Below are 27,242 nucleotides of genomic sequence, written 5' to 3' on the forward strand. Positions count from 1 at the left end.
TTCAGTTCAGCAAGCTGCCTTCAAAACAGTCAGCAGTGAAGCAATATCGCTGCAGCAATCTGCATGTGTGCTAATTAGTCTGGATGGATGCTGCAATTCCATATTTATATTGCATCTGAGATGCTAGCTAGTTTTGTATTAGGCACTTTGGAGCATTATGCATTGCAAACAGACCCAAAGTGATTTAGGGTCATGCAGTCAATTTCAGAACTGTGGTTAACCGCGCTACCACTTTTTCATTTCCTTCTCTTGTTCATCTTGCAGGAAAAATATTACAGACTCATAAATCAGTTCAGGGGGAGGGATCTTTGGAGGCCATATGGTCCAACTGCTTCCTTGGAACAGGGCTGATATCAAAGTTTGATCAGGTTCCTTAAGGCTTTTTTTGATCACTCATGCTTTGAAGACTTTTTTTTCAACTTATATTTAGCCAGAATCTCCCTTGCTGTAACTTGTGTCCATTGCTTTTTGTCCTTTGGTTGGGCATCTCTAAGAAGAGTATGGTACCATCCTCTCCACCACCCGTTAGGTAGTTGTAGACGGCAGCTGAGATCCTTCTTCCCTTTGCCTTCTGCAGGCTGAACAAACCCAGCTCCCTCCCCCTCTCCACATTCTCCCGACACTAACCGCACTGGAATGTTTGGGATTTTTCCAGTATGTCAGTACCTTTCCTTGGACTGGGGAGACAAGCCTGTGAGACCATGAGTATGTCTAAACCCATGTGTTTCTGGAAGTGATAAATTGTATTAATCTCTTCTGGAAGCAAGCTCCATTACTAATGTCCTGGTCTTGTGAAATTTTTGCCTCCATTCTGGAACATTAAGCAACCAGTTTCTTGACTCTGGTAGCTGGTGGTGTATATCCTGATGAGCTGGAGCTCTTCCCTATGCACACCTGAGGTGACCTCACCTAGTCATTTAAAAGGCTTTGGAGATCAGGTCCAAGACCTTCATAATGACTCACATAAAAGCGCTACGAGAGAGAATATATGAATGTCTGAGATGGGAAGAAGCCGGTGAGAGAGAAGTGATGGCTTTCAAGGCAGTTTTAATGCTACTGAAAAATCCCAGCTGCAGTTTTGCACTCACAGCTACAGCTGCAAGAGGAAAGTATGGATACAGATGTGGATAAGGATTTTCAAGAGGACGATGAGGATTCAGAATAATTGCTTCTAGAGGATGATTTACTCTGTTTTGGGGCTTTTGGAAAAGTACCAGTTGGTAGGAGGTGACTGTGCTGCAGGCCTGTGGTAACCAGCAGTAGTGAGAAGTGAGACAGCCCTCCTATAACTGGTACATTGAGATTTTTGGGTTTGATCTGCTCATCAAATGGCTGACACTGTGGATGTGCTGTCAGAATTGCCTTAGGCACATGCTTTCAGAGAAATTCCTGATTCTGGCCTGACTCTTTTGTCAAGGCTGGTGATGCACAGGAACATTCGCAGTGACACGACCTGCTGAGCTCTGCAGGTTGGGGTTTATTTCGATCAGTTTTTTTCCACTGTGGTGCTGGTTTTGCATGACCTGTACACTTTGGGATTAAAATCACTTGGTTGTGCATGTTGTTTCAGTGAGTGGAAAGGTCAGTATTGGTAACACATTTTTAATTTGTTTTCACTGTTCATAGAACACTTGTTGGGTTTCAAAGTAATGCTCAGTCTTTTTTCATGGATGCTGGTGAGGGAAATGTGTCCTGTTGGGGGGTTTTTGTGGCTTCCATGAATTTACACATTTCCAGAATTTTGCTTTCCCTTTATAGGCAATTTAGTTCTTTGCCTTCCAGAGGTGTTCTTCATGTGCATATGGAATCTATTACACATGATTTGTAGATCCTTTGTAGATTTTAAAAATAATGAAGAATAGGATTTCACAATATAGGAACTATGAACTAAATTAAAACACTCTAAAAATTTGAAAACTGTTTGCCTTCCTAAAAGTGGAAATGCATAAATAGTTTGCAAACAGTGCAGGCTGTAGGGGGGTTAACAGAAGAAAATGAGATGTTCAGCTGCTAAACTTTGTGGGTATGGGTTTTTGAAAAAACCTCATAATGACTGTGGTCAACTTGTCCTCTTTGTGACCACTGAAGAATCTCAGATGTTGGAGTCATGTGATTCCATCAAAACATTTGAGAAGGAGGGTCGAGAGAACTCCCTGCTTTTCCAGACTACTCTTCCTGTTGCCAGGATAGAAAAACATGCTGTGGGAAGGTCTTGTGGTAAAGGGCTGTTCAGGAAAGCGAGCTCTACAGAGTCTTGGAAGCTGAAACTAGTGGACTTTATCCTTAATACAGCCATGCTGGATCGCAAAGGGGGATGAGGTGGATGTCATGCAATGGCTAATCTGGTCTGCTTTGATAATCTGGTTTTAGCCATTTCCTTGATCATCAACTTTCCCTCTTAGTCCCTTTGTCCCTTCTGTTTCCCCTCCAATTCTCTGCCAATCCTAAACCACTTTTTCTGATACTTCAGAAGCTTTCCTGAAGATATGGACATTCCTTGTTATAGTCCACTCTTCCAAGTTCTTCATATGCTGTGGAGTTATTAACATACCCTTGGGTGCCTTAATGCCTACAGTGAGTACCATAAGATGAAAAATAGAAATGTTACTTATTGTTCAATATCTGTGCTGTCAAAAATTTAAAAAAATATTTAACCAACAACTTTGAGGATCTATGGATCCTTTTTTGTGTCTTGGAGCTTGGTCTCACCTTTCTTTGCATGTGCTTGGGAATATGAGTGTAGGGGATCTAATTAGCTCATGCCCAAGAGAAGCTCTGTTTGCATTTAGAGACTCAGCATGGGGCAACAGGCCAGGGGATAGGATGCTTGTAGATACAGCATGTTAGACCTAGGTCGGTGCTTGGTCCCTTCTAATCCCATCCTGTGGCTTGTGAATTTTGCTGTTGGTGGGGTTTGCTTTTTTATTAGGGTCATTAGTCTGCCTGAGGATGCTGGAGTCTGTGTTTAAGGCCTGTTGCTTTAGATGACACTCGGAGCAGATATTCTGTGATCCCACCTGAACTATATCTGTTATGTGACTGAGTCCAATCTCCCCCTTCCGCATGACACCACTTGGGAATGCCTTATTATTCTCCCATCATGGAGAGATGTGTGGCCCTGATCAAAGGAAAGATATTCTTATAAAAACTTAAGGGAGCCCAGCAAAGTATAAATTGCTTTTATCCATCAGACTTATGCCTTCTGATGTTCTGATTGTCTGAGTGGACACAGACATCTACCTGGAGCCTGGATGAAAGCAGCTGTTTCTTGCAAAGTCATAGGACACCATGTACCTAGAATTTCCCTTCGTATGTGCTCAGCATTTCCTATGCCATCCCTGTTGTTCTGTAATGACTCAGAGGCACATCTGGAGCTAGTAATGTTCATGCATTCTTAATACCTCTGTGCCACTTATCTCCTACCTGGCATTTGCCTGTTTCTCAAATGTGTTTTTAATATCTTCCTACTCATTGGAAAACAAACAACACTCTGAGATTGGCACTGAAAATAATCCCTCTTCAGAATTTGCACTTTACAGACCAGCTCTGATGAACTGCAGTAGGTGCCTGCTTATTCTATACATGCTACATACAGAGGTAGAATTCACCGGGAAGGGAGGCAGGCAAGAGGAATCCCTGTCCAGTCCTCATTACTGCTTCTGGACTTGCGTGAGCCCGTGATTTTCCTCACTTGCCCACTTTTGGGGAGTTTCTGCTAACCAGCCCCAGAAATTTTGGAGCATCTGACCCACAATAAAAGATATATACAATAGAGCATGTAGTTGAACAGCCTGATCAGAGTAGTGTGAAAAGCTGCATGGAGATGATCAGTGTAGCTCAGAGTGTAGATCACAATTACAAACCAACACAGTAATTCCCCAGTTCATTCATCCTGACAGCTGCCCATATAGAAGAAAATCTTTTTGCCGGAATGGAACCCAGTTTGCAACAGATAAAAATCCTGGAAAAGCAATGCCAAAGAATTGTAGGTTGGAATTAGATGGATACAGACAGCTCTTTCAGTTGGACAACTGATGATGTTACAGTTCCATTTTTATTTTTAACCCAGAACACACAGAACTGTAAATAGAACTATTCCTTCAGAGGCAGTGAAAACTCTTGATATTCAAGTACACAATAAGTTTATGAGGAAATAGTATTTTTCATCTATTACAAGTGCACTCATCAGAAGTAGTTGCAGCAAGATTGAATATGTAATCTCGCATCACAGGAACACCTGAGCAATCAATACATGGATTTTCCTATTTAAAACATGGATACGAACAAGAAGCTATAAATTGTTTTGCATTGAAACTCAAGGTCACTGCCAGCCCGTTAGAGACCTGCCGCTCCTGCTGCTGTGTGGGGTCACCACGAGTGGGTACCACTGCCCTGGTGCTGCTGCTCACCAACAGAATCGGGGTGACATTCACTTCAGCGTGATGTGCGAGTACAGATGCTTTCCTTCATGGTCTTTTGTAACTGGAAACGCCGACCCTCCGCTCGCACCCAGACACGTCCTGGTGTCCAGATGGTTTGGGAGCGCGGTGCCCTGTTCCCCTGCCTGCCCCCTTGCCTGCGCTGTGCAGCGGTACCGCACCGCTACCCCCTGAGCCTTCTTGCCGCTCGGACCCCGCACAGGCACGGTCAGATGGGGGGGGGAACGGCGCCGAAACCCTCAGGGGAGCCCCCACTGAAGCGAGCCCTGGCCGGGGGATGGCAGCAGCATCCCCCGCACAGCCGCGGGGTGCGGGGCGATGCGGACGGGCGGACCACCCGCCGCAGGGCGCTCCTCGTTCCTCTGTCCCCCGTGTGCCCGGAACGGGGGCGGGCGGCCCCCTCCTCTCCCTTCCCCGCCCCTCCCCGCCCCTGCCCCGCATTGGCTGCGGGCGCTGACGGGCAGCCGGGGCGGCCCCTGCCCGCGGCCGCCCAGGGGCACTGCCCGCACTGGGGGTCCGGCCGCGCCGGGGAGCGGGGCCGAGCCGAGCGGGGCTGAGCCGAGCCGGGCTGAGCTAAACTAAGCTAAGCTAAGCTAAGCTAAACTAAGCTGAGCTGAGCGGAGCGGATCCGAGCGGAGCCGGTGCCGCCATGGGGGTGGAGATCGAGACCATCTCTCCGGGAGACGGTACGGGGCCGTGCGGGAGCAGCCCTGCGGCGCGGGGCCGGCGGGGCACGGGGGGCTCCGGGAGCGGAGAGCGCGGAGCGAGGGGACAGCGGTGCGGGAGGGGAGGGGAAGGGAGGGGAGGCACGGCCACCCCCGCAGCCCCGCAACCCCGCGGGCACGAACCCCCGGTGCGGGAGTGGCGCGGCGGGGGCGGCGAGGCGGCCGGGGTTTCTGTGGCATCCGCCGACAGCTGCACAGCCCGAGCGCGGGGTCAGCGCCGCCGGGGAGCCCAAACTTTCCCCGGTGGCGAGCCTGGCCTCGCCGGGACCACCGTCCGCCAGTGCCAGCATCCCCCCAGCGTGGCACCGCCGCCTCCCGGTCCAGCGTGGGATGCTGGCGAGGGCTGAGGTCCAGCCCGGGTGGCAGTCACTCACCTCTCCTCGGCACAAGCTCGCCTTTCCAGAGCCAATTCGTGGTATTCTGCTCGTCTGTGGGATTATAATATAATTTCATAAGGGGGTTGTTGTTTGTTTGTTTGTTTGTTTGTTTGTTTTTAAGAGGATATAATTTCTAACATACATACGTGTCTATATAATAGGCCAAGTTCACCCTTGGGTGATATACAATCAATACTGCATTGAAGTTGATCACACCTTAAGTTTCTTGCCCCAATATCCTTCCTTTCTTTATGTATGCTTTTAAATTTGCTTCTCCCTCTATGCTGTTTAGCTCTAGGGATTGAATTCTTCTCTTGGTTGCACAGATGTAAAAACTGAATAGTTATGTGGATATAAGTAATGGTGCTGGGTTGAGAGTAGGAAGGAGGGTGGAACTTAATCTCACGGTGGTACTTTCTAGCTATTAAATAGATCAAGGCTGTCTTTGTAAGCAATATGCTATTCCAAATAAGGTTATATGGATTAGTTCTCTTGGTTGCAAGTCTTAATCAAAATCATCTGACTTTAAGCACTGTCTTAAACCACAGCGAGTCAGTGGTCTTGCAAATCTCTGCTTTTAATTCAGCTTTGATGTGAAATTATGTAGCTTCATTGGCTTTGCTGGTGGTGTACTCACACAGCAGAGTACGTGTCCATAAGGTCTGATAGTGCTTTTCTCAGATCTCTGTATAATAATGCATCATTTGAATAATACCTGTTTTACCAAGGGTAGGATTCACCTCACCTAACTTTTCTCAGGTTAGCTGGCTAGTCTAAAGCAGCCTTCTTGGTTTTCTCTGTGGTCAGCTCCAGAGAATGATTCGTCTTGGCTCTCTCTGGATAGGCTGGCTTTCTCTCAAAGCGCTGTTAATTCTCTGCTGTCAATGGAGGAAACCCAGGAGACTGGCATATGATAGTTGCCTGTGTTGTAGATGGCTGAATTTAAAAGAGATGAATCCCACTGTAGCATGCCATGGTGCCCTAACTGGGCACCTATTGCACTGCATTTTGTGCAACTCGTAGCTAGAGATATTCCTGCCAGCAGAGCTGATGAAGGAGGCTGTTCATGTGGTGCTTGGAAACACCATCTTCTCAATTTAACGCTGTAAATGTTTTTTCCTTGCATTAGCCTGCCCTCCTTCCATTTACTGCTTGTGTGCTTTTGGCATGTAAGCCCTGAGGCTGTAGCTTGTGTGTTACTTGTTGGTTTATACCCTGTGAAGTGCCCTGTAATGCATAACTTGTTATCGTGTTAATTCTGACTAAAGAGCCCAGAAAGCTGACTAAGATATGAGCTTCAGTTTCAGCTAAAAGATTGTCCAGTTCCAACACCCTGCCATGGACAGGGACACCTTCCACTAGACCAGGTTGCTCCAAGCCCCATCCAACCTGGCCTTGAACACTTCCAGGTATGGGGCATCCACAACTTCTCTGGGCAACCTACCTAAATCCCCAGTTTTTAGCTTTCTGTCAGGGATGTTCCTTAATAATTGGTCTCGCTGATGCTTTATGAACCTGGGCATTCCCCTGGCCAACCTTGAGAAATCAAGATTAGTGGCTTTAATACACCATTGGCACTAATTGAGCCTGGAAAATCATTCCTTAGCTTTTAGTGCCTTTGGCAGTACCTAAAACAGGTAAAATGGGAATGGTAATTTCATTTTCCAGTGTCAAGCAAATAATTTAAGCCTTTTTTCCTTTTAGTATGAACATTTTAGGAGGAGCTACCAGGCTCTTACAAGAATCCAGTGTATTACTGCTTTACTGTTGCCCGATGCTACAAAATTAAACTGCCTTTGTATATGAAAATTTGTGTAAAACCCATTCCTGCTAATTAAAGATGCCGTTATAGAGCTGTCATGAGTGAAAGACATTAGAGATGTGAATACAAATGTATTTTTTCACCATGGTAGACCGAGACTTTATTTAAAAAACCATAGCAAAAACGTTCTGAGAATTTTAATGTTATAATCCATGAAGTTTTGACTGTCCTTTTGCACTTACAGAGTGTAAATGTATATAAAATGCAGATATGCAGGGAAAATTATGTAAGGAAAATAGTATTTGGTCGAAGAGCTAAATAGAAGCCAAACTGGGACCTTCTAACCTGAAGCATCCCATTCCAGTCTTGCATGTAAGTGATTTGATAACACATAGTCATAGAATCATGGAATCGTTAAGGTTAGAAAAGACCTTTAAGATCATCATGTCCAATTGTTAACCCAGCACCACCACCACGTTCAACATTAAACTATGTTCTCAAGTGCCACATCCACATGTTTTTCAAACTTCCAGGAATGGTGACTCCACCACATCCCTGGGCAGTCAGTTCCAATGCTTTACAACCCTTTCTGTGAAGACATGTTTCCCAATATCCAATCTAAACCTCCCCTGGTGCAACTTGAGACCATTTTCCCTCATCCTGTCACTTGCTACCTGGGAGAAGAGGCTAATTCCAACTCCCTACCATCTCTTTGGCAATAAGGTCTCCCCTGAGCCTCCTTTTCTCCAGGCTAAACACCCCCAATTCCCTCAGCTGCTCCTCATCAGACTTGTGCTCCAAGTTGTATGAGGATCCACTTCTATTTACAGCCATCAGATATCCTGAAGTAATGTGGCTAATACCAAATCTCAGTCCAGCATTTTCCTCTTGAAAGATAAACCTGCCTAGCCAGGTCAATCAGAAAAGATAAAAGAATAACCTTTTATAATTTCAACAGGACGGACATTTCCAAAGAAGGGTCAGACGTGTGTGGTGCACTACACAGGTAAGGCATGTTCTGAATATTCTTGTGATACCAATTGCCTTGCGTTCAAGAGTGATTTCCCATTTCAGATGTTTGATGTATTTTTTGCTTTGTTCTGTCACTCATAATCCATTGGATAGTGTTCAGATGGATTTCCTGAGTATTTCACTTCTAGGTGAGCTGTTCAGGCTACAGTACCTAGATGTGCCTGCTGGCAGATTTGCCATGGATAGCATTCGATGGTGAGAGGTTTGCAGATGAAGCTGCAGACCTGATTCATTAGGCCATTTTACTAGCTAATGAAATCGAGCATGAAACAGTCAAAATGCTGGGTTCATATTTTTCCAGCCTCTGATCTTGATACAGACAATTAAAGATTGTATATATCTTAAAAGCATGTGTCTGTGCATTGGCAGTAAAATTCATTCCAGATTGAAGAGATCAATACAAGGTCTATTTAACACTTGCTTTATGGACTTGTATGAATCTTAAGTGGTGAGCTGGTTAATGGAGCTGTTTATGCTGCACCTTTGCTCGGAGGGAAATTGTCCTTTAAATCAGTTTGTAAGGTTATGCTTTGTATGTAGTTATATAAGTTGTCAAAGGGATATGAAAGTCTCTGCAGTCTGAGCCCCCAGCTGGGAAGTTCACATCAAGAGCTTCCATTCCACGTGGTCTTTTCTTTAAGAAGTCAACATGTAGGTGATGGAGGGATTGACAGCTCCTGATCTGGGCCTAGATCTGTGAGGTCGTGTTTTCCTCTGGCGTTCAGGATGACAGGAAAGTTCTCACTGGCAATTGTTGCTTTCCCGCACTTTTGTACTTGTTTCTGTAGCTTACAGATGGAGCAAGATGGGAACATTTTCCAGTAAATATAACTAATGAAGTAAACTGATTTGTATTTTCAGTAAGCTTTTTTATATAATTTAATAATATCACCATTCAGGAGATTACATGGGAGTTAATGCACTGGCATGGCGTGTAGATTTTCTGGGTATAAGCTCCTGTACATTTATATATTTAGAGTATTTTAATCCGATGAGGATTTCTAGTTTGAATTAGAAGAAGTTAAACACATGGATCTCCCATGCCAGTCTCAGCTCTTAGAGACATTTCTCTGTAACTTAGATCTGAAAATAGATGTTTTGAAATTATTTTTGTGAAGATGCTGGAAGATATGTTTCTGTTCCTGTCCAAACTTCAAAAGGTTTTATGAAACAAAATTGTCACCTCCCACCCCTAGTTAGTTCAAGATAAATTTAAATGTCAGAACTGAAATAGGCAAAAAAAATTTGAGCCTGGTGGCTCCCACAAAGCACAGTTTTTCCAGATAACTTCAGGGAAAGTGTGAATGGTAAATGTGAAAAGATAAGAGACTGCGTACTCTTATTGATATTAGATACCGTCCTAGATGAGGCTGTCGTAAGCTGGCTTTGACATAAAAGACTTTATAAAAACTCATTAAATCAATCTCCAGTGTAAACTGTGCTTCCTTCATATGTGGTACTGTTGGTGCTGTGCAACCTCTCTTAACTCCCAGATTAGAACAGATACCAGGAAAAGCTCATCCTCTCAGTTCCACAGCTAGTGCAGTGTCAGAGCAATCTTTGGTGGTGATGTTTTCAAAGAGAACCCATGGTTAGTGGATAACGTGTTTTCTTCCAGTGGTCTGTGAAGTATGTGGGTAAGATGGCATATGAATGTCAAATTTTAATTTAAAACTATTTGATCAGAATACAATATAGCTTCTTTTAATACTGATGAGATTCTGGGTATGCCTGGTATTTATCTTGGAATGACCTCTGTCTTATTTGTGTGATCTTGTTAGGCTTCACTGTACTTAATGCTTAACCTCACCACACTCCTGTGATTCCTGCTTTAGGAACTGAGTAGCTAAGTTACAGGGAAGTCTGCAGAGATATTAAGAACATCTGTCTTGACACCTAAAATGGGAGTTAGGAAAAACTATGACACCTAAGAGCAGGGAAATGATCCAGAAATACTGCTTTTCAGAGCTGCATAATATTGGGAGCATGCACAGCTCTCAAGGTGTCTCCCTGTTCAGCTGGTCACTCTGGAGCTCGGCATAGATACCTGTAAGGAGGTGTTGTGTTCTTGGAAGTAAAGGAACCATGCACTGACTGGACTCTATCAAGACCTGGGGATCATTTGGATCCCCATAAAAGCCTGACCTCACTGGGGTGCTCGGAGCACAGCTCTGAATCCAGCATCAAGCACAGCAGAGATGGCCCCCTTCAGTCAAAAACACAGCCTGTGGGAGCTCACTTGTGTAATAACTGAACGGTTGTTTCAGATGTGGCGAACCTACCTTCCCTTGGCTTTTCCAGCAGAAGAGGCTCATAGCTCTTTTTGCCGTGTCCTTAACTGCAACTGTTGTGTTTTGGGGAGAAGAAAGCTGAAATTTCCCACTCCCTCCAGTTTAGCTTAGGACATTCAGCAGTGAGGAATGCAAGAGCCATGGGCAAGGAGAGGAGCAGGCAAGAGGGGGAGTAATTGATGCAGGCACTCATGCAGGAATATGGAAGGAGATGTAGTCCAGTGTCTGTCTTCAGGACTTAATTCCATACTTAAGTCTATGCAGGAAAAGCCCAGAGAGGACCAAAGGCCAGGACCCTAGATGGTTGGCAGAACTTCAGAGTTCTGTCTGCTCATTGTCCAGGATCTTATGAATCACCACCAAAGCAGGGATTCAGCAGGGTAGTTTCTAGTCTGATGACCCTACATGTTCTGGAGGAGTGGGAGGTGAGAACTGGAATCTCCTCAAGATGGAGGAGAACTGTGATTGAGTTTTACACTTCTACTGTCAGAGCTCCAGCTATTAGGCTGTTACATGTGGCAGCTTTTCCTCTTTCTCTCCTTGTTAAACTGGATGCATAATCTCAGGAGCAGACTTTGTGGTCTGATTCCCAAAGGCATTGGTGATGCCTTACAGGACAGACCTAAATTCCAGTGGCAGCAGGAGTTAAGGTGCAACCTCACTAGGGAGCAGTTTAGAAGGGACCTCTTAGTTTAAGCAAATTAATTTTAATAATTCTTTTATTTTTTTTTCCCTAAGGAGTAATTCTCAGCTGCTTTACAATTAGAGCAGGATTTTTGGATTACCCTTCCGAAGTACCAAACTGACCTTTGATAAGACGCCTTAGTGCCTGACTTTGGTCCTGTAAATCACCTGCTAATTTTTCAGCTTTGCAGGGCCTGAGTTAAGTACAGAAATAGATGTTCCAGATCATTACAGAAGATTAGATAGCAGGACTGTGATATAACATGAAACCGAGTTTCAGTCTTAGTATATGATGAAAAAATGTGGTCAGATTCCTGTAGGCTTATCTTTGTTAAGAAATATAACAAATTTCTTCTTAGCATCTGCATGTATGTTGAGTCTCAAAAGTTACCTGACACAATATTTCAGTAATGGGATTAATAGATAAGGCAGTGCATTGGCACTAAAATGCATTTGCAGCAGCACTGGTTTATGTCTTGTTTTTTGTCAGAGATTTCATTGAGCAAGCTTCTGGAAGCCTTTGGCAATCTGCTTACTCCTTCTGTTTTCCATCTGCAAAATGATAGTTGTACTTTGTCTGCCTCATGTAGAGAGATTGCAGGGAATTTGAGGTACGAACTGCCTCCTTCTTCATGCCTAATGTAATGGCAATGGAGCAGTGCATAAACGGAATTGAGGCATTTTCTGCAGTTTTGTTTCCTGTGATTTAAATTTGTTGACTCTGGCAACAGAAATTATCAGTGCAGAAATTTCAAATATTTATGAAGGTGATGCAAAATGTGACTTTCTGTTAGACATGCCCTTAAACAAAATCTTTACTGAGGTTGGGAATGCTCTGTCTGGAGGCTGTCAGGTAAAACCTGCATCCAAGAGGCTGAATCCCATTCCTGACCCTCCTGCTGGATGATGGTGTGCCCTCACACAAGCTTTGTGTGTGCTGAATCCAAATCTGCTCACGATAGTGGGAAGGCAGCTTTTTTTCTGAGTTATTCAGAGTAGATATTCTCTTGTGTTGGCCCATGTAGCTTGTGGCAGAGCTGAATTCTTAACCTCTTCATCTTTCTCCTCAGTCACCTGTAAAACTCTGATAATAATACAATTACCCTTTTTAAGGAACTGCTGATACTTGTTGTGTGCTGGAACAGACCTATTTGAGTGAGAATATAAAGGCACAGTAAATCATTAAGTATGTATTAAACTGGACTTCTCTCAGAGAAGATTTTTCATAGACTTTTAGGCTAGGGCAATGCCCCCAAATATTGCATCAAATACATTTTCAATAGAATAGAATATTTCAATTGGAAGGGACCTAAAATTATCATCTTTTCCAACTTCCTGATGATATCAGGCTGACCAAAAGTTAAAACGTTGTTCAGGGCATTGTCCAAATGCCTCTTATACACTTTCAGGCACTGGGGGATTGACCACCTCTCCAGGAAGCCCGTTCCAGTGTTTGATCACTCTCTCAGTGAAGAAATGCTTCCTAATTTCCAGTCTATACCTCCCCTGGAGCAGCTTTGAACCGTTCCCACATGTCCTGTCATTGGATCTCAGGGAGGAAAGCTCAGCACTTCCCTCTCCATTTCAATATTTCAATACTGAGAAGTTGATTTTTAATTATTTTTTTTAACGTTTAAAGTGAAATTCCTTATTGAAATAAATTAATACGAAGCCATTTATTTCAGCTGAGATGTACAAATTCATCCGTTTTAGGAAGCAGGCTTTTATTTAAAGCAGAGCAAATGATTAATTGTTCTTTTCCTAGTGGTCTGAGGACAAATTCATATCATCTTCTTTTCCCATATATTGCCAGAATTACTTTATATTGTTTCTTCAGCTTTGGCCGTGGTGTTGTGTTGAGAGTTATGGTTGTGTCTGTGAAGTCGAAAGCTCTTTATATAACAAGATGCAGATGAACAGTAATTTATAGAATATGCCTGATTTAGCATGATTAAAAAAACTCTTTTCCATTTAACACATAGAAATATAATTCAATTCCCTTGAAATAACTATTGCCAAAAAGAGAACAGATCTGCCTATTTTTCTTGGATCAAAATCAACCCAGTCTTAAGTGTATGTAGTAATAGCCAGAGATTTGTCTATACTGACATGCTCTCAAAAAGACTAACGTAAATTCAGAGTAACTTTGCAGACTGTCATATACTTGTGTGTGAGCATGACTGGATGTACATTAGCTTTGTGTGAGAGCAGTTTGTGCCAGGTGAGTAGAGGAGGAGGTTATTTCTCTGGTCCTGCTTTCAGGAACATCTGTACCACCTCAGTGGGAGCTCTGCATGTGTAGCTGAGAGGAAAATTGAACTAAGTAAGGCACTTAATCAAAATTCTTGGTCTCCAGGAAGCTGTCTAGCTGGGTTTGGAAGAGGATAGTGAACACTGCAATTAGAATCATCATTAATAAGAATTGTATTGTAACAGACATTATAATTAAGCCTTGATTTGTAGCCAGCTAAATCCTGCTTACCTAGAAGGAACTTAATTGTTTTATCAAGCATGTTTCCAAGATACATTGTACCAGAAGAGTGTGATGTCTGTCCATCTTTTGGTCAATGCCGGTTTTCTGTAATTTTTTTACTTAATGCCCTGGTTTGTAAGAATGAAAGCCTTTTGCTTCTGCAGAGATCTCGGTGGCAAGCACTCACAAACGTCCTTTTTCTTTGGTGATTCATAACTGCAAAAAGTAGCTTTAGTCCTCTGTGAAGAATATGGTCTTCTGATGCCCCTTAGAAACAATTTGCAAGTCTTAAAACTCAACTCTCTCAGTAAAATGAGTAAAATTCTCATCTTTGTTTATTTGTTGTGATTGGTTATCCCTGGAAGTATTTTAACAGTGACTTCAGCCTGACAGTGATCAGAGTCCAGAAGCAAAAGTCTGAGCAGAAGAGATTTCTCCTACGCATTTTGCTGGCAGCTTAGTGACTGATTTCAGATATATTACTTGCTCTTTCATTTTCTAAATTTGACAGAAAAGGGGGCTGTGCCTCTCAAAATTGTCATGAAATTAATGTTTGCAAGTGCTGTGAGACACTGTAAGAAGAAGCTATTGATGTGAAAAAGCGATTTGATGAATAAAAAGGTTCAGAGATTTGTAAGAAAAAAAGTAGCAGCTTCAGCAGTGGAGCGAGTGAGTTTAAATTGAACACACCAGATTGTTTCCTGATGTAAAAGGATCAGTGTAATAAACTGTAGCCTCGAGTTTCCCAGTTGTTCCTCCTTTGCTGCATTGCTGTGTACAGTGCCCATCAGTGTCACTGAAGTCACTTGGGGTGTTAGATGCTATTTAATGCGGGTAAATGAAGCAGAAAAGGATCTTCAAATTGTCCAATAGCATTTTTATTGTCAACCTCAGCTGCAAAGCCATGGTTTGACTAAGATTTGGAAGTCTCTCCTCTTGAAGGTGCTCCCTGTGGCATTGAGATGTTATTTTGGACAGCTGCTGATGTGCTTTGAGCAAAGAAAGGGAAGACTTCAGGATTACCTGTAAGCACTGTCTTATATTCGTTTGGGAAGAAGACAGGATGAGTTTCATTCTGGCAGAGTAAAGGAGATTATAAATAGATTTCTTCAAGATAGCATACACAGGCACTTTCTCCCCCTGACAGAGACTTCTCTGTCAGCATGAGACATACTGAGTGATTTGGTGACTGCTAGTTTGGATTTTGGAGCACTTCCTAACCTTTACAGGATTTCCTTTCATGGAGGGATTGTAGAATCATGCTCCCTTCCTATTGTGCATAGAAATGAAACTGCTAGCGAATAATTAAACTTCCTACTCTTACCTTACAAAAGCCTTGAAGAAGTGGATTCTAAGATATTAAAAAAAAAAAAAAAGCTCACAAAGCAGATTATCTAAAGTACCAGGGAACTAATAGCCTCTGTTCATCAAGTTTTTAAAAGCTCAGAACCTATCCAAACCAGCATCTTTTAGAAAATTAGATTGCACCTTCAAACAAATTATTTTTGCTGGATACTCTTTGCACTTATTTTCAATGATCCCAGTGGCCCCTGCTTGCAGCTCATACCTGTATTTGAGGACAGACCTGAAAGATTTGCATCAATTCTTGATCATTGGAATTCCAGGTCCTTACAAGAATGACATCATTTTCTACTAACTTATGCCTCCCAAAGTCAAAGAATTATTGAAAAAACTGTGCAGTGAATAGTATTTTTTAGTGTAAAATGTACAAATGGTTACTACATCAGCCAAGTAAGGAACTCTTATCAGCTGGCACCAGTGATAGGCTTGTCTCCCTTTATTGACAAAATAGAACTGACATCACTGTATTTACCTAACTAAGAAGCCTAAATTGAGAGCCTGGTTACCTTGGGTTGCCTAAATAATTAGCCTGTGGATACCTCTCTCTCTCTGTTGATTAGATAAAGAGCTTAATACGGTTCCTAAGTCAGGCAGCTCAGATAGGCAGGGTACGTGGAGGGGGGAATGTTTTCCTCATCAGACGCCACGCGGTGTCATCCCTCTGCAGTGGAAACACAGCAGGTGTTTATGTAACACACCACATTTCAGGTGTCTTACCCGAGCAGGTGCTGTGTGGCCAGAGATATCTGCAGGCTTGTGATCTTCAGAGCTCAGTGTGTAGGTCTGAGTGCTGCAGGGGTGTGTGGGGGAGATCCCTGGGGAGGACATGGCTGGTTTTTTGGCACTGGGAAGCAGCTGAGCCGGTGGCCCCGGAGGACGCGCGTTCCGCTGCGGGAAGAGTTGTCGTTGGCAGGAGTTCTGCTGAGTCTTGCTGAACCAGGGCCAGGGGGCTTCTGGGGTCTTCATATTGAAAGCAACATCTCTCAATTGAGACATATTATTTACCTTTAGTTACTCAAGGGCATTGTAAATCTTCCTTAATTTTTTTTTTTCCACAAGACTGCTGGCTGCAGAAGTTTGGGCTCCCTTGCACATCATTCAGTGTGAGGGATCTTAAATGTTGTAGCCGTGGGTCTGCTAAAACTCTGTGTTACAGCAGTGGTTATGAGGCAAATTTGATTTGTAGCCCTCCCTCTGTCTCTGCTTACAGTATCCCAAGTCTGGTTTCTTCTTTCAAGCCTTTTACATTTAATCCTGCGTAGTTATTTGGTTCTTTGTTGTATCTTGCTGCTCTAATTCACTTCCCTTTGCACATCAAATGATGTGACTACCTTGATTTAGCAAGAGTGTCTTCTCTTACTCTGTTCTCAGTGAGAAATTGAAGACTTTTGTTTTGTTAAGGGTGGTTTCCTGCTGGACAGAGGAAAAACTTAATTAGTTCATTTTCTAATCAGTGACTGCTACAAAAAAATACACTCCTGGATGCATTGATTTATCTAGTTTTTAGTGACCAAAGTGAAAATGCTATTTTGCTACTTCCTAACTGCTTAAAGTTGCTGCTGTTGCAACATTAAAAGCAGCAGCTTTCTGCTGAAATTCTTTACACTGCGTTAGGAAAAAAAACTAAACCCAAACCAATTAATTTCATTATACCGCTATATAGGGATCGTAGTTAGGGGAACTTATATTTTTGTTCTCTTCTGTGGATAAATTTCTGTTTGTGCTAAAAGCAGTGATACTCAAGAAGAGAGGAGTGCCTTATACTTTGGCAGGTGAAATCCAGCCATATCTAGGGCACATAAAAGAAAATAGAAGGTGAGTCACACAGTGGACAAGTTCTGAGGCATCATCATCAAGTGTTGCCATTTCCAGACTGGAATGTACAATTTTCAGCCTGAAGAATTGAAGTAAATTTTTGTTGTTGTGAGAGCTGTAATTTTGGTGAAAAGGCCTTTCCCACAAATCTTATTTTGAATGTTGAGGATCTGAGACTGAAATTCACCGTCAAGCTGCCAACTCTGTGTCTATATCATAGACAATGGGTTGGAGGGGACCTTAAAGATCATCTCGTTCCAATCCCCCTGCAATGGGCAGAGACACCTTCCACTAGACCAGATTGCTCAAAGCCCCATCCAGCCTGGCCTTGAACACTTGTGTGGATGTGGGACTTCCACAGCTTCTCTGGTCGACCTGTGCCAGTGCCTCACCACCCTCACAGTAAAGAGTTTCTTCCTTACATCTGATCTAAGCCTACTTTCTTTCAGCATAAAACTGTTGCCCCTTGTCTTGTCAATAAAGACCCTAGTAAAAAGTCTCTCTCCATCTTTCTCATAAGCCCCCCTTAATTATTGAAGCTCCACAGTTTCCTCTCTTCTCCAGGCTGAACAACTCCAGCTGTGTCAGCCTGTCTTCAGAGGAGACGTGCTCCAGCCCTCTGACCTTTTCTATGGCCTCCTCTTCATCCACTCTAACAGGTCCACATCTTTCCTGTACTGAGGACCACAGAATGGATGCAGGACTCCATCCAGTTGGGGATCTCATGAAGGTACTGAGGGAGAATCACCTCCCTCGACCTGCTGGCCACACAGGATATGATTGGGTTTCTGGGCTGCAAATGCACAATTACAGGTCATGTCCATCTTTTTATTCATCAGTGCCTCCAAGTCCTTCTCGGTAGGGCTCCATAGGCCATTCACAGAGAGGAAAAATCTTTTCTGCAGTGTCATGCTGAAATGCCTGACCTTGGCTTGGGCTTGAGATCACTCTCTGAAAGTGTCTCTCCACTGAGGAGAGCATGAACCGCTCCTCTGTCATGCTGCCTGTGTGACTAGCTCCCCACACCCTTGTGTCCACAGTGGCCAGCTGGCAACAACTCTGGAAAAGCTATGGCTGTGTCTGTCCCACTCTGCCAGGGGCGTTTCTGGAGTGCACAGACAGCCCCATTGATAGCTTCCAGTTTATTCTGTCCTTTGAGTTTCTTCTGCCATCATTTGCACCTTGTCTTCAGTCCAGTGAATAGCAGGGACAGGTTCAGATGCTTCCTTAGGTCAGTCAGCAGTGCTCCTGCACAGGACAGCTGAGAGCTATCATCTGATGTGGGCTAAGCTCGTTTTGTCATGTCCTACCTTTTCCTGGCTGGAACTCAAAAGTCCTGACCTTTTATGTTTGAACACTGGGGACTTCCAGAGCCCGTAACTATAAGAAGAGATGTTGAAGAAGCATTGATACAGAGTAGAAATGCCTCATTAAAAAATGATCCTTACCTGTGCCATTAAGACTTGTTCTATGTGAAACCATTTATATAGCTCATCTTATTTTCAACATTTTTTTGCGATTCCTGGCTGGGAGTGTGGGAGTTTTAAATGTGTATGAGTCAGTTGCAAATTCGGAGTTGATGCAGTCATGAAGAACTGCCATCATTAATCCCCTGTGGGCAACTTAAAAAGCTGAATCTGATCAAAGTGCTACACACTTCATTCATAAATCCCTTTGGAAAAGGAAAAGCTTTTGTTTGTTTACTCCTCTTTAAATGACAGGGGCATTCAGAAGAGAAATACTTTGCCCAGGGAACACAGCAAGCCTCTAAGAAAGCTGGGGTTAGAAATTCATGTGCTTTTAAGTTTTTCATGTGTTATATTTATCTATCTACTTATCTATTACATTACCTCCCTATACATATTATATATAGGCTATATCAACTCTGTGAAAAAGCTGTTTCTTTTTTTCCAGACCTCAAGAGTGTTCACCTTTTTAGAACAAACTATTTAAATTAAGATAAATGGTGGAAGATCATGATGTACTTTAGTTTTTATTAGGTTTTCTGTCTTTCTCTAACCAATCCTGATTTGATTGGTTATATAAGCATTGTAAACAGAATAAGGGCTCAGTCCTTCTCTGCTGTAAAGAATAGGGGATTTCATTGTAATGATTTGTTGTATTTCAATAAAGTAACTCAAGCTTGCAATACCTTGCAATACCTACCCTAAAACTGCAGAGCAATTTTTGAAGTGCTTTGCTAAGACTTGCTATCATAGCACATTCAAAGCTCCTCTTCGGATGCAAAAGTTTCTAAAGCATTTGGGAAAACAATATGAAACAAAGTAGGCTGAACCTGAGAGAGCTCAGAGCTGTAAACAGAGGGGCCAGAGGGGTTGGAGAGCTGAGAAATTATTTGCCTCGCAGCAAAAGAGCAATAAAATCTTGGGCTGGGATTTTTCCCTGCATGAGCATGGGAAGAAACATTGACTGATTGCAAAGCTCCTCCATTCTGTAATGGAGTTACACAACCTGTAATCTTTCTATTATTTAGTCTGTCACTGTTGAACTGGCCCATTTGTAGGCTACAAAACGTTTAAATGCTGACAACTGTATTAGGCAGTAAGGGACATGGTTGGCCATTGTGTTTATAGAGGGCAGCAAGATAAGAATAGCTCCCAGCCTTCAGTGCTTGCCACATTTTCTTCAGGTTTCAGACACCTCTGTACATTTTGTGGACAGGTAGTTGTGTTGAAATGCAGGGAGCACCAGGGCAATAGTTATCTTAGCTCTTCTTCTTCCCTTGAGAAACTGATGTACAATACAGGCCAAGAGGGTGTCAGCTGATAGAAGTCAGACAAATGTGAAGTGTTCTCTGGATTTGGAGCCTGCCATCTGAGAGGGACCGGACATTGTCTGGCAGCACATGAATGAATGAATGAATGAATGAATGAATGAATATCCCCAATGTTCCCTTCCTCTGCACCCTCCTGTTGGTCTCTTACTATGCATGGGACCACCCTTCTCCTAGTTTTTCTTCAATGGTTCAACAAGTTGTAATAGCCTCTTAGAAGAATTTTCTGATCTGTTTGTTTAGTTACATGCATGTTTTATTACAGTTTTCAGTGTTAGTTGTTTTGCAGCTTCTAAGCATGTTCTAGAAGTACATTAAGTGACACGGCTTGTTTTCTGGCTGCTCCCTCAGATGAAAGAATGGAGAGTTTTAACACATCCAAAAGAACACGTGAGTGCAGCCTGCATTTGAAAATGTTTCATAATTGCTGGTCACAGGCATTGAAGGTGCTACAGTGTGAATAGGTAGGGCTGAAACAGGGGATGTAGGGATGTCCCCAGGTATTTCCTCCGGCCTCTGTCCCGTGTGAAGAAATGTTGCAGTGGCTGCACTGTGAACTGGGCTGAAAATCTGACACGAAAGAAAAAAAAGTTGGAGGAGGAGGAGGGAAGAAGTGGTTGTGAGGGATGGCAGGACAACAGGATGGAAGTGCAGGGTGATGGAAAGAGCAACAGCCACACTTGTGATCTGGCACTGCTGCAGGCCTGGGGTTTTGCAGTGATGTGTGAAGCCAAAACACTCGGGTGGTTGTAGAGAAGAGAAAAGAAGATTTGTCTGTAGGAACAAGAGAAATATTTATTTCTGTTTCTTTCTCATATTTCTGACCTGTCCAACTTCCCAGTAGTGCACAGGTTGGGGACCTTCCCATAGCACACTCTCAGTGTCTCCATTGCAATTATGCACTGGGACAAATTTCTCTTTTTAGTGTGTTCCATATGTATATTGCTGCTATGGTGGGGACTGTCTAATCATACTGTTACTTGTTTATATAAATGATCTCAGAATAAATTTGCTTGACTTCTTTTTTTCCTAAAAAAAAAAAAAAAGACAAAAAATTTCCTACTTGAATCTTGGGACTAAAGCCCAGTGTCCCAGTTTTTGGTGCACAGTTGTTTAATGGGTGGATGGACAATCATTCCAGGACTGAGGCTGTGGTTCACAATGGGAGCATTTTATCTTGAACAAACAGACAAGGGTCTATACACAGGGAAAGAATTATTGTTATTGATATGTTTATTAATAGAGTGTACATAACTTTGTTTAAAGGAAGTATTGTTGCCCTTCTACTGAACGATTGAAAATTTCAAGTCTTTCTAATCAGCTTCTTATCTGAAAATAAATCAATGTCACTAACCAAGATAACTTCTGAGCATGATCTGCATAAACCCATCCCTGAGCAGGATTCATCAGAACTGCATTTGTTCCTCAGGCAGGTAACACACACTACCAGGGTGAAGTATTTAAAGACCCCACCTTACCCTGAAATAGTGGCAATGCTGCACAAGATGATGGGCCTAATTTTTTCCCACCACAAAATATTCATGACTCTTTTATTTAAAAGTCAAAAAAGGTTTTGCTGAATCTTCCTTTTTCTGTTCCTTGTGAAGCAGCATTTGCTAATTTATAAATGCTTCTTTTGACTGAGTTAAGTGAGGATGGACTCAATGGCTGACCCTACATATGAAGAAGATACTCAGGACCTTTGCATGGGGAGAAGCCACAACCTCTGCATGTTTCTCTGCCTGCTGTTTGCCAGAGAGCTGGGGAAATAACTTAGAAAAAAGGTGAAATCAGCATAACAAATATTTTTTAAACTGTGGTACATATCCTATACAACAGAATAGGGTATTAGCTCAAATATGGAATCAGCATTTATATATATTTAAAGAGGATTAGGGTGAATTTTTACAATTTGTTTTCGTGCTTTTGGATTTAATCTTGTAAGATATCTCTTATATAGATGTATGTGTGCTGTGTACTCTTGAAGTATAAAGATCTTAGATCATAATGTTAAAAACTTCAGGTCAATGTGAGTGCAGGTTTTAATATTCAAAACATTTTAAAATAAATTCTGAATCTTGTTTTGTCTCAATATTGCAGTTCTGAAATGTATTATGTTGTGTTGTACCTTGTTCAGCTGGTCTTTCTCATCTGTGTTTTTGGTCAGTAGTGGCAAAATTCTGATTTGGGATAGCATAGAAATGGAACAGACTATTTCAGTTGGAAGAGACCTACAGTGATCATCTAATCCAACTGCCTGACCACTTCAGAGCTGACCAAACATTACAGCTTGTTATTAAAGGCATTGTCCAAATGCCTCTTAAACACTGACAGGCAATTTTGGGGTTATGGATAGAAAATCTTGTCAAGCTGGCTCTCTGGGTATAGGTATATGGATAATAATTCCAGAGGATCTTAAGGTTTTCCATCATGACCTGCAAGAAGTTCATGATACTTTGAATAAGAAACTTCAAAGAATACAAAATAAACATGCCAGTGGATATAAAACTGTTTTTTTTTTTTTAGTAGAAGACTTTCCAGTAGACCTTAAAATGGACTGGTATCAGCCCCACTGTGAATTTTTGTCAATGGAGACGGGTATCAAGGTGATAAAAATTAACAGAGATATCCTAAATAATGGGTCTAATCCCATAGGTCATTGATACACAATAATATGGATCACTATGTAAAATGGTCACAAGTCAATAATACATTTCATCTTCTATAAAACCCTTCACAAACTTGGAGGTGGAAGAGCAAAGAATGATGCCTGTGCTTACAGATAAGAGGACTTTGTCATGTGAAGCAGTGACTTTGAAAAAAGACTTGGGGAGTGGTGACTATCAACTGAACACAAGCTCTGGGCTGTTCTTTAGCCGAAAAAGCTGACTGCAATCCATGAATATATAAACAGGAGCACTGAGGAGAAGGGAGGAGGGCCAGAGGCTTCACACTGCTGTATCAAAAATAGTGTGCTCAGTTTTGTAGTCTACAATGCTGGCAAGAGACATGAGGGTGGTAGAAGTGCTGGGAGACCTTTCTGAACATAAAATGCTTAATTTATTCAGCAGAGGTTAAGGGATGGTTTGCTACTTACTTGGTGAATAAAGAATTCATAGGACAACTGAACTGATCTGTTAGATATCATAGCTGGAAAGGGAAACATTACCTTAAAATAAGGAATATATTTTAACTGGCAATACTGATTTATAAATGAAAAAACTAATCAATAATTGCAGTCACTCTGTTGCCCTGAGAAATCTTTAGACTGACTCTAATTCAGACAGGAATTATTTAGTGAAAATCCTACAGCTTGCATTAAAGTAGGAAGTCAGATGATGAGATTTCAAGGATCACCTCTGGCATATAGGTGCATTAATTAGTAGTTCTGTCATATATTTTGGAAGCTTTGGTTGCATTCTCATTCATGGTCTTTTCCTTATGTAAATTAGTCCTAGAGGTTTCAGTTCCTTCCTAGATTTATAGCTTTTAGGACTCTGTTGGCAATTAATCCCCCCATAACAACATTTGAACTTGAACTCATTTGCTTCCCTAGGTTTAGTCATGGCAACTATTTTTCTCCTTGTGCATTTCATTTTCTCTGTGTGTCCATACCTTTGATACCTTTTCCTGTATAGATATGGATGGCAACTGCAAAATGCTGTCGATCAAAATGTTACCTGCTTTTCTTTCTGGCTTTATGATGGTGAAATAAATTACAGCATCACAGGATGGGTCGGGTTGGAAGGGACTGCAGAGGGTCATCTGGTCCCCACCTCCTTGCTCAAGCAGGGTCATCCTAGAGCACATTGCACAGGATTGTGTCCAGATGGCTCTTGAATATCTCCAGTGAGGGAGACTCTACGTCCTCTCCAGGCAATCCGCTCCAGTGCTCAGTCACTGCACAGTAAAGTTCTTCTTTATATTCAGGTGGAATTTCCCGTTCATCAGTTTCTGCCTGTTGCCTCTTGTCCTATTGCTTGGCACCACCAAGAAGATGTCCTGACATGGATGGAATTCACTGACACCAAAGGACAGTGAGCATTTTGTAGGAGATGCTTTGTTCTGTGAAGAACAAGCTGGTGCAGAGTCCTGGAACCATTTTTATCCACTGGCATTCTGATCACCAGCTTGAATTAGACATTTCTAGAACTGGTCACTTCTCAGAGAAGTAACAGAATCTTATCAAAGGGCGATTAAAAAAATGCTTAATCAGTTATGGAATGTAGTATCACATTTCAAAGTCATTGTCTGTACTTATCTAGAGGCCTTAATTATGTTTTTAGACCACTTTGGTTGATATAATTTTTATTAGATAGCACTTATTGTATATGAAAACCAAAATAGCTGCATTGAAATGGAGGGGGGGGTTGACTTCAAGGTATGTCTTTGATGTGAGGATTACTGGGCAGAAACCTTGGATTGGTGCTGACAATTTACCCAGGTAGCTGCAATGGCTCTTTCTGTGAAAATCAATGAGTATTAGAAATGCCCAGCAGAAGACAGCAGGATATAGGAGAAGCCTTTCCATGGGGATCTGCAATGCACAGAAACATTTGCAGCTCAGGAAGTTTGGCAAGCCAGTGTGCTGCTCAGGTTAACAAACACTGTTTGCATAAATCTCCTTGCAGTTATTGTGTTTCATTGAATTGACATCCCACTGCTTTGTTTTTCTTTAAAAACTTTATTTGACTGACTCTTCTGGAAAACCCTGCCTTATCAATGTAGTACAGGCAAAGCAAGTTCCTGTTTTCAGAAGTGGACACTGGCCATTTGAAGCCCTGTCCCATCTTCAGCCCTGCCCTGTTTTGCAGCAGGGCTCTTTGACTCTGCTTCTGGCGTGTGCTCCTGCTCACAGGGCACGTGGTTGTGAGGTTCTCTGTGTCACACGCGCATCAGAACTGTCTTGTGTTGCAGAAAAACGCTACATTGGCAAACAGCATTCACAGTTTGTGACTTAAGCATTCCTCAAGGACATCTGTGTATGGGAAAAATAAAAATAACCACACTGGAAAGAACATAGAAAAATTCTCTACAGAGTGACTTTAAAATGAAATGATCCTATCTGAAAATATGATGTGTACCTAGCACAGAAGTTCACCTTGATTTTTAAGGCCTGCTAACACTGGAGGTGGTCTGGGGACAAATCCTGGGGTCACTGTGTGGCTACATGGAAAGGTGCAGGATTGGTTATGTGGCTGGGGCTGTGTGGACACAGCAGGATCCAGGGATTGCCTGCACATCCCTGGGAGGTGCACATGGCAGTGGTGCAGTCTGTGCATGGAGATACTGAGTGCCTTGGTGCCTTTGCAAAGTTGGCCTGCATCATAGACATTACAAGGAATAACAGAGAAATGGATAGCATCTGTTATTGGTAAAATACAGCCTCATCCCGTAGATGGTTTGGGTGTAAGACTTTTCACTTGATTTTGTAACAGTTTTGTCCCATTACATATAAAATGCTACCTGCTTTGTGTATTTTCTAGCCCTACTGATCAAACAAAATACACAACAAAACCTTTGTGAAATCACAGTTCTCTTGTTTGCTAATGTCACACAGCAAAAACTCCCAAATGCAAATCCACCTGTGGCCTTCATTTTGCTGATTTTTCTTCAAGTGTCTATTCATCATTATTTTCAATAGAACACAACTCTTCTTTACTTGTGTTGCAGTAACCCTTGGAGGTTTTCATCATGCTACTCACAACTGACATAATGAGGTTCATTTTATTGAGGGTATTTGGTCCCCTGTCCCCCAGTGCTTGTGATTCATCATTTCTTTTGTCAGTGAATAGTGAGATAATGAGATAGCAGGTTGACAAGGGCAGAAATACGTTTAGGTTTAAAACAACGGATGTGCCTTGTGAGCAAGTTCAGCCAAGTAAGATGTCAGTCTGTTCCATGGGGATTGCCAGGTCAAGGCTGACTCAGAAATAGTATTTGTGAATACTCCATCAAAATGTAACCATGAATAATGATATATGTCTTATTAACACACACATCAACTGATATATTCCACTACCCAGTATTTTTTAAAGTATCTACGCACCAAAGTTGAGAAGTATAACATGAATTTCAGTATTAACATATCAGAATTATGGCTGCCTGCTGTGATGCATTGCGGGTTTTTCATACTGGGTAATGAAAATACATGGTTTTTTACTGTGTGTACATGATAAACTTTGCAATGTTCTCACTTGTCCATTTCCTCACTTTTAAGAGTTGGGGATTTTTTTAGTGGTAAATGTCACAGATGTTTTCACACAGCGTTGCAGCTTAGGAAGTCGAACTTTTAAAAAGAGATGTTTAGGCTTTGAAGTGATGGTAATTACTGTAATTTTGTGACAGTTCACTTTATGTCTGGAGAAAACTTTAGAAAATATTTAGAGTTGAAAAGTTTTAGTGTAGTTGAAATCAAAGGAGTTTGATGTCCATATGCATTTGAAATGCCCACAGTATGACTATTGCATCTTTAGACATCTAATTATCTTCAAATATCTGCCCTTTATGCTGTGTTTGCATCCCCAAGACTGCATGGCAGTGTTAGGTTCATGGTTGGACTCGATGATCTTAGAGTTCTTTTCCATCCTAAATGACTCTGTGATTCTAAAAACTGTGCCATTTGTCACTAGTGTTGTGTTTCTGGCATGGATGTGTTGAAGTGACCATTGCAGAGGTACTGGGAGAAATTTATATCTTCAACCACATTTTTGTATAAAAGAAAGTGTGCGTGAGACCAGATATTACATTCTGCTATCCTGGTAGGTGTGACATTTTTAATCTGGTTAATACCTGCTGCATTTTTTATACATCTGCAGCTTAAAGAAGGTTGTGGGAGCAGGTCTGTAGCAGGCACTGGGTGTTTCTCAGATTTTACTGGACTTTTTGATGTTATGAGTCATGGAGACACGTCTGGCCACATTAAATGAAGACCTGTCCCATTTGGCTTGCAATTTTAAGTACTTATTAGTTTATTCAGTAATGATGTTGACTGCCTTCTGTGATGTATATGTGTGTGATCCACAGGTGTAGCAGATGTGGCACGTTCAGCCTGTAGCTCGAGAGAATCTGCTGGGTTGGAGACAAGCACATTCTCGTTCTCCAACACCACCCCAGGCCGTGTCTGACACGGGCTGGGAGTGGGAGGTGTGTGAGCACCGCTCCTGATCACAGCCCTGCCCCGGGGCACTCTGCAGGCTGCCCATCCCTGTGCTGAGGTGCCTGGCAAGAGTATTAAACTGCCAGACAGGCTTAGACATAGAGTCCCTTGGGCTGTGCCCGGGGTTGCACTTGTATTTCACTGTCTGAATATAGAGTAAGTCTGATCCAGAGGGCAGCCTTTGGATGACCCCGACATGAAATGTGGAAATACCCGCAGTATTTCTCTCTAAGCTGCAAAGTTAGGTCGAAGATGCACAGCTATGAAGGAGAGAGAGAGAGTGCAATTTCAGCTGAGGAAACATCCATGACCTCGACATGCCCCAGCCA

At 42.4% G+C, this 27,242-nt stretch overlaps 1 protein-coding gene across 1 annotated transcript in view; it reads left to right on the forward strand.

Annotated features, from left to right (window-relative positions):
- Nucleotides 1-4,973: 4,973 nt before the first annotated feature.
- The window catches only part of FKBP1B (FKBP prolyl isomerase 1B), a 44,971-nt gene continuing 22,702 nt past the window's right edge, over nt 4,974-27,242 (forward strand). The window contains exons 1-3 of the mRNA XM_032684082.1: nt 4,974-4,995; nt 5,031-5,125; nt 8,262-8,309. Of these exons, the coding sequence (XP_032539973.1) occupies nt 5,089-5,125; nt 8,262-8,309 (85 nt within the window). The 5' untranslated portion in view covers nt 4,974-4,995; nt 5,031-5,088. The remainder of the gene's footprint in view (nt 4,996-5,030; nt 5,126-8,261; nt 8,310-27,242) is intronic.

Source organism: Chiroxiphia lanceolata, chromosome 3 (assembly GCF_009829145.1).
Source record: "Chiroxiphia lanceolata isolate bChiLan1 chromosome 3, bChiLan1.pri, whole genome shotgun sequence".
Classification (NCBI taxonomy): domain Eukaryota; kingdom Metazoa; phylum Chordata; class Aves; order Passeriformes; family Pipridae; genus Chiroxiphia; species Chiroxiphia lanceolata.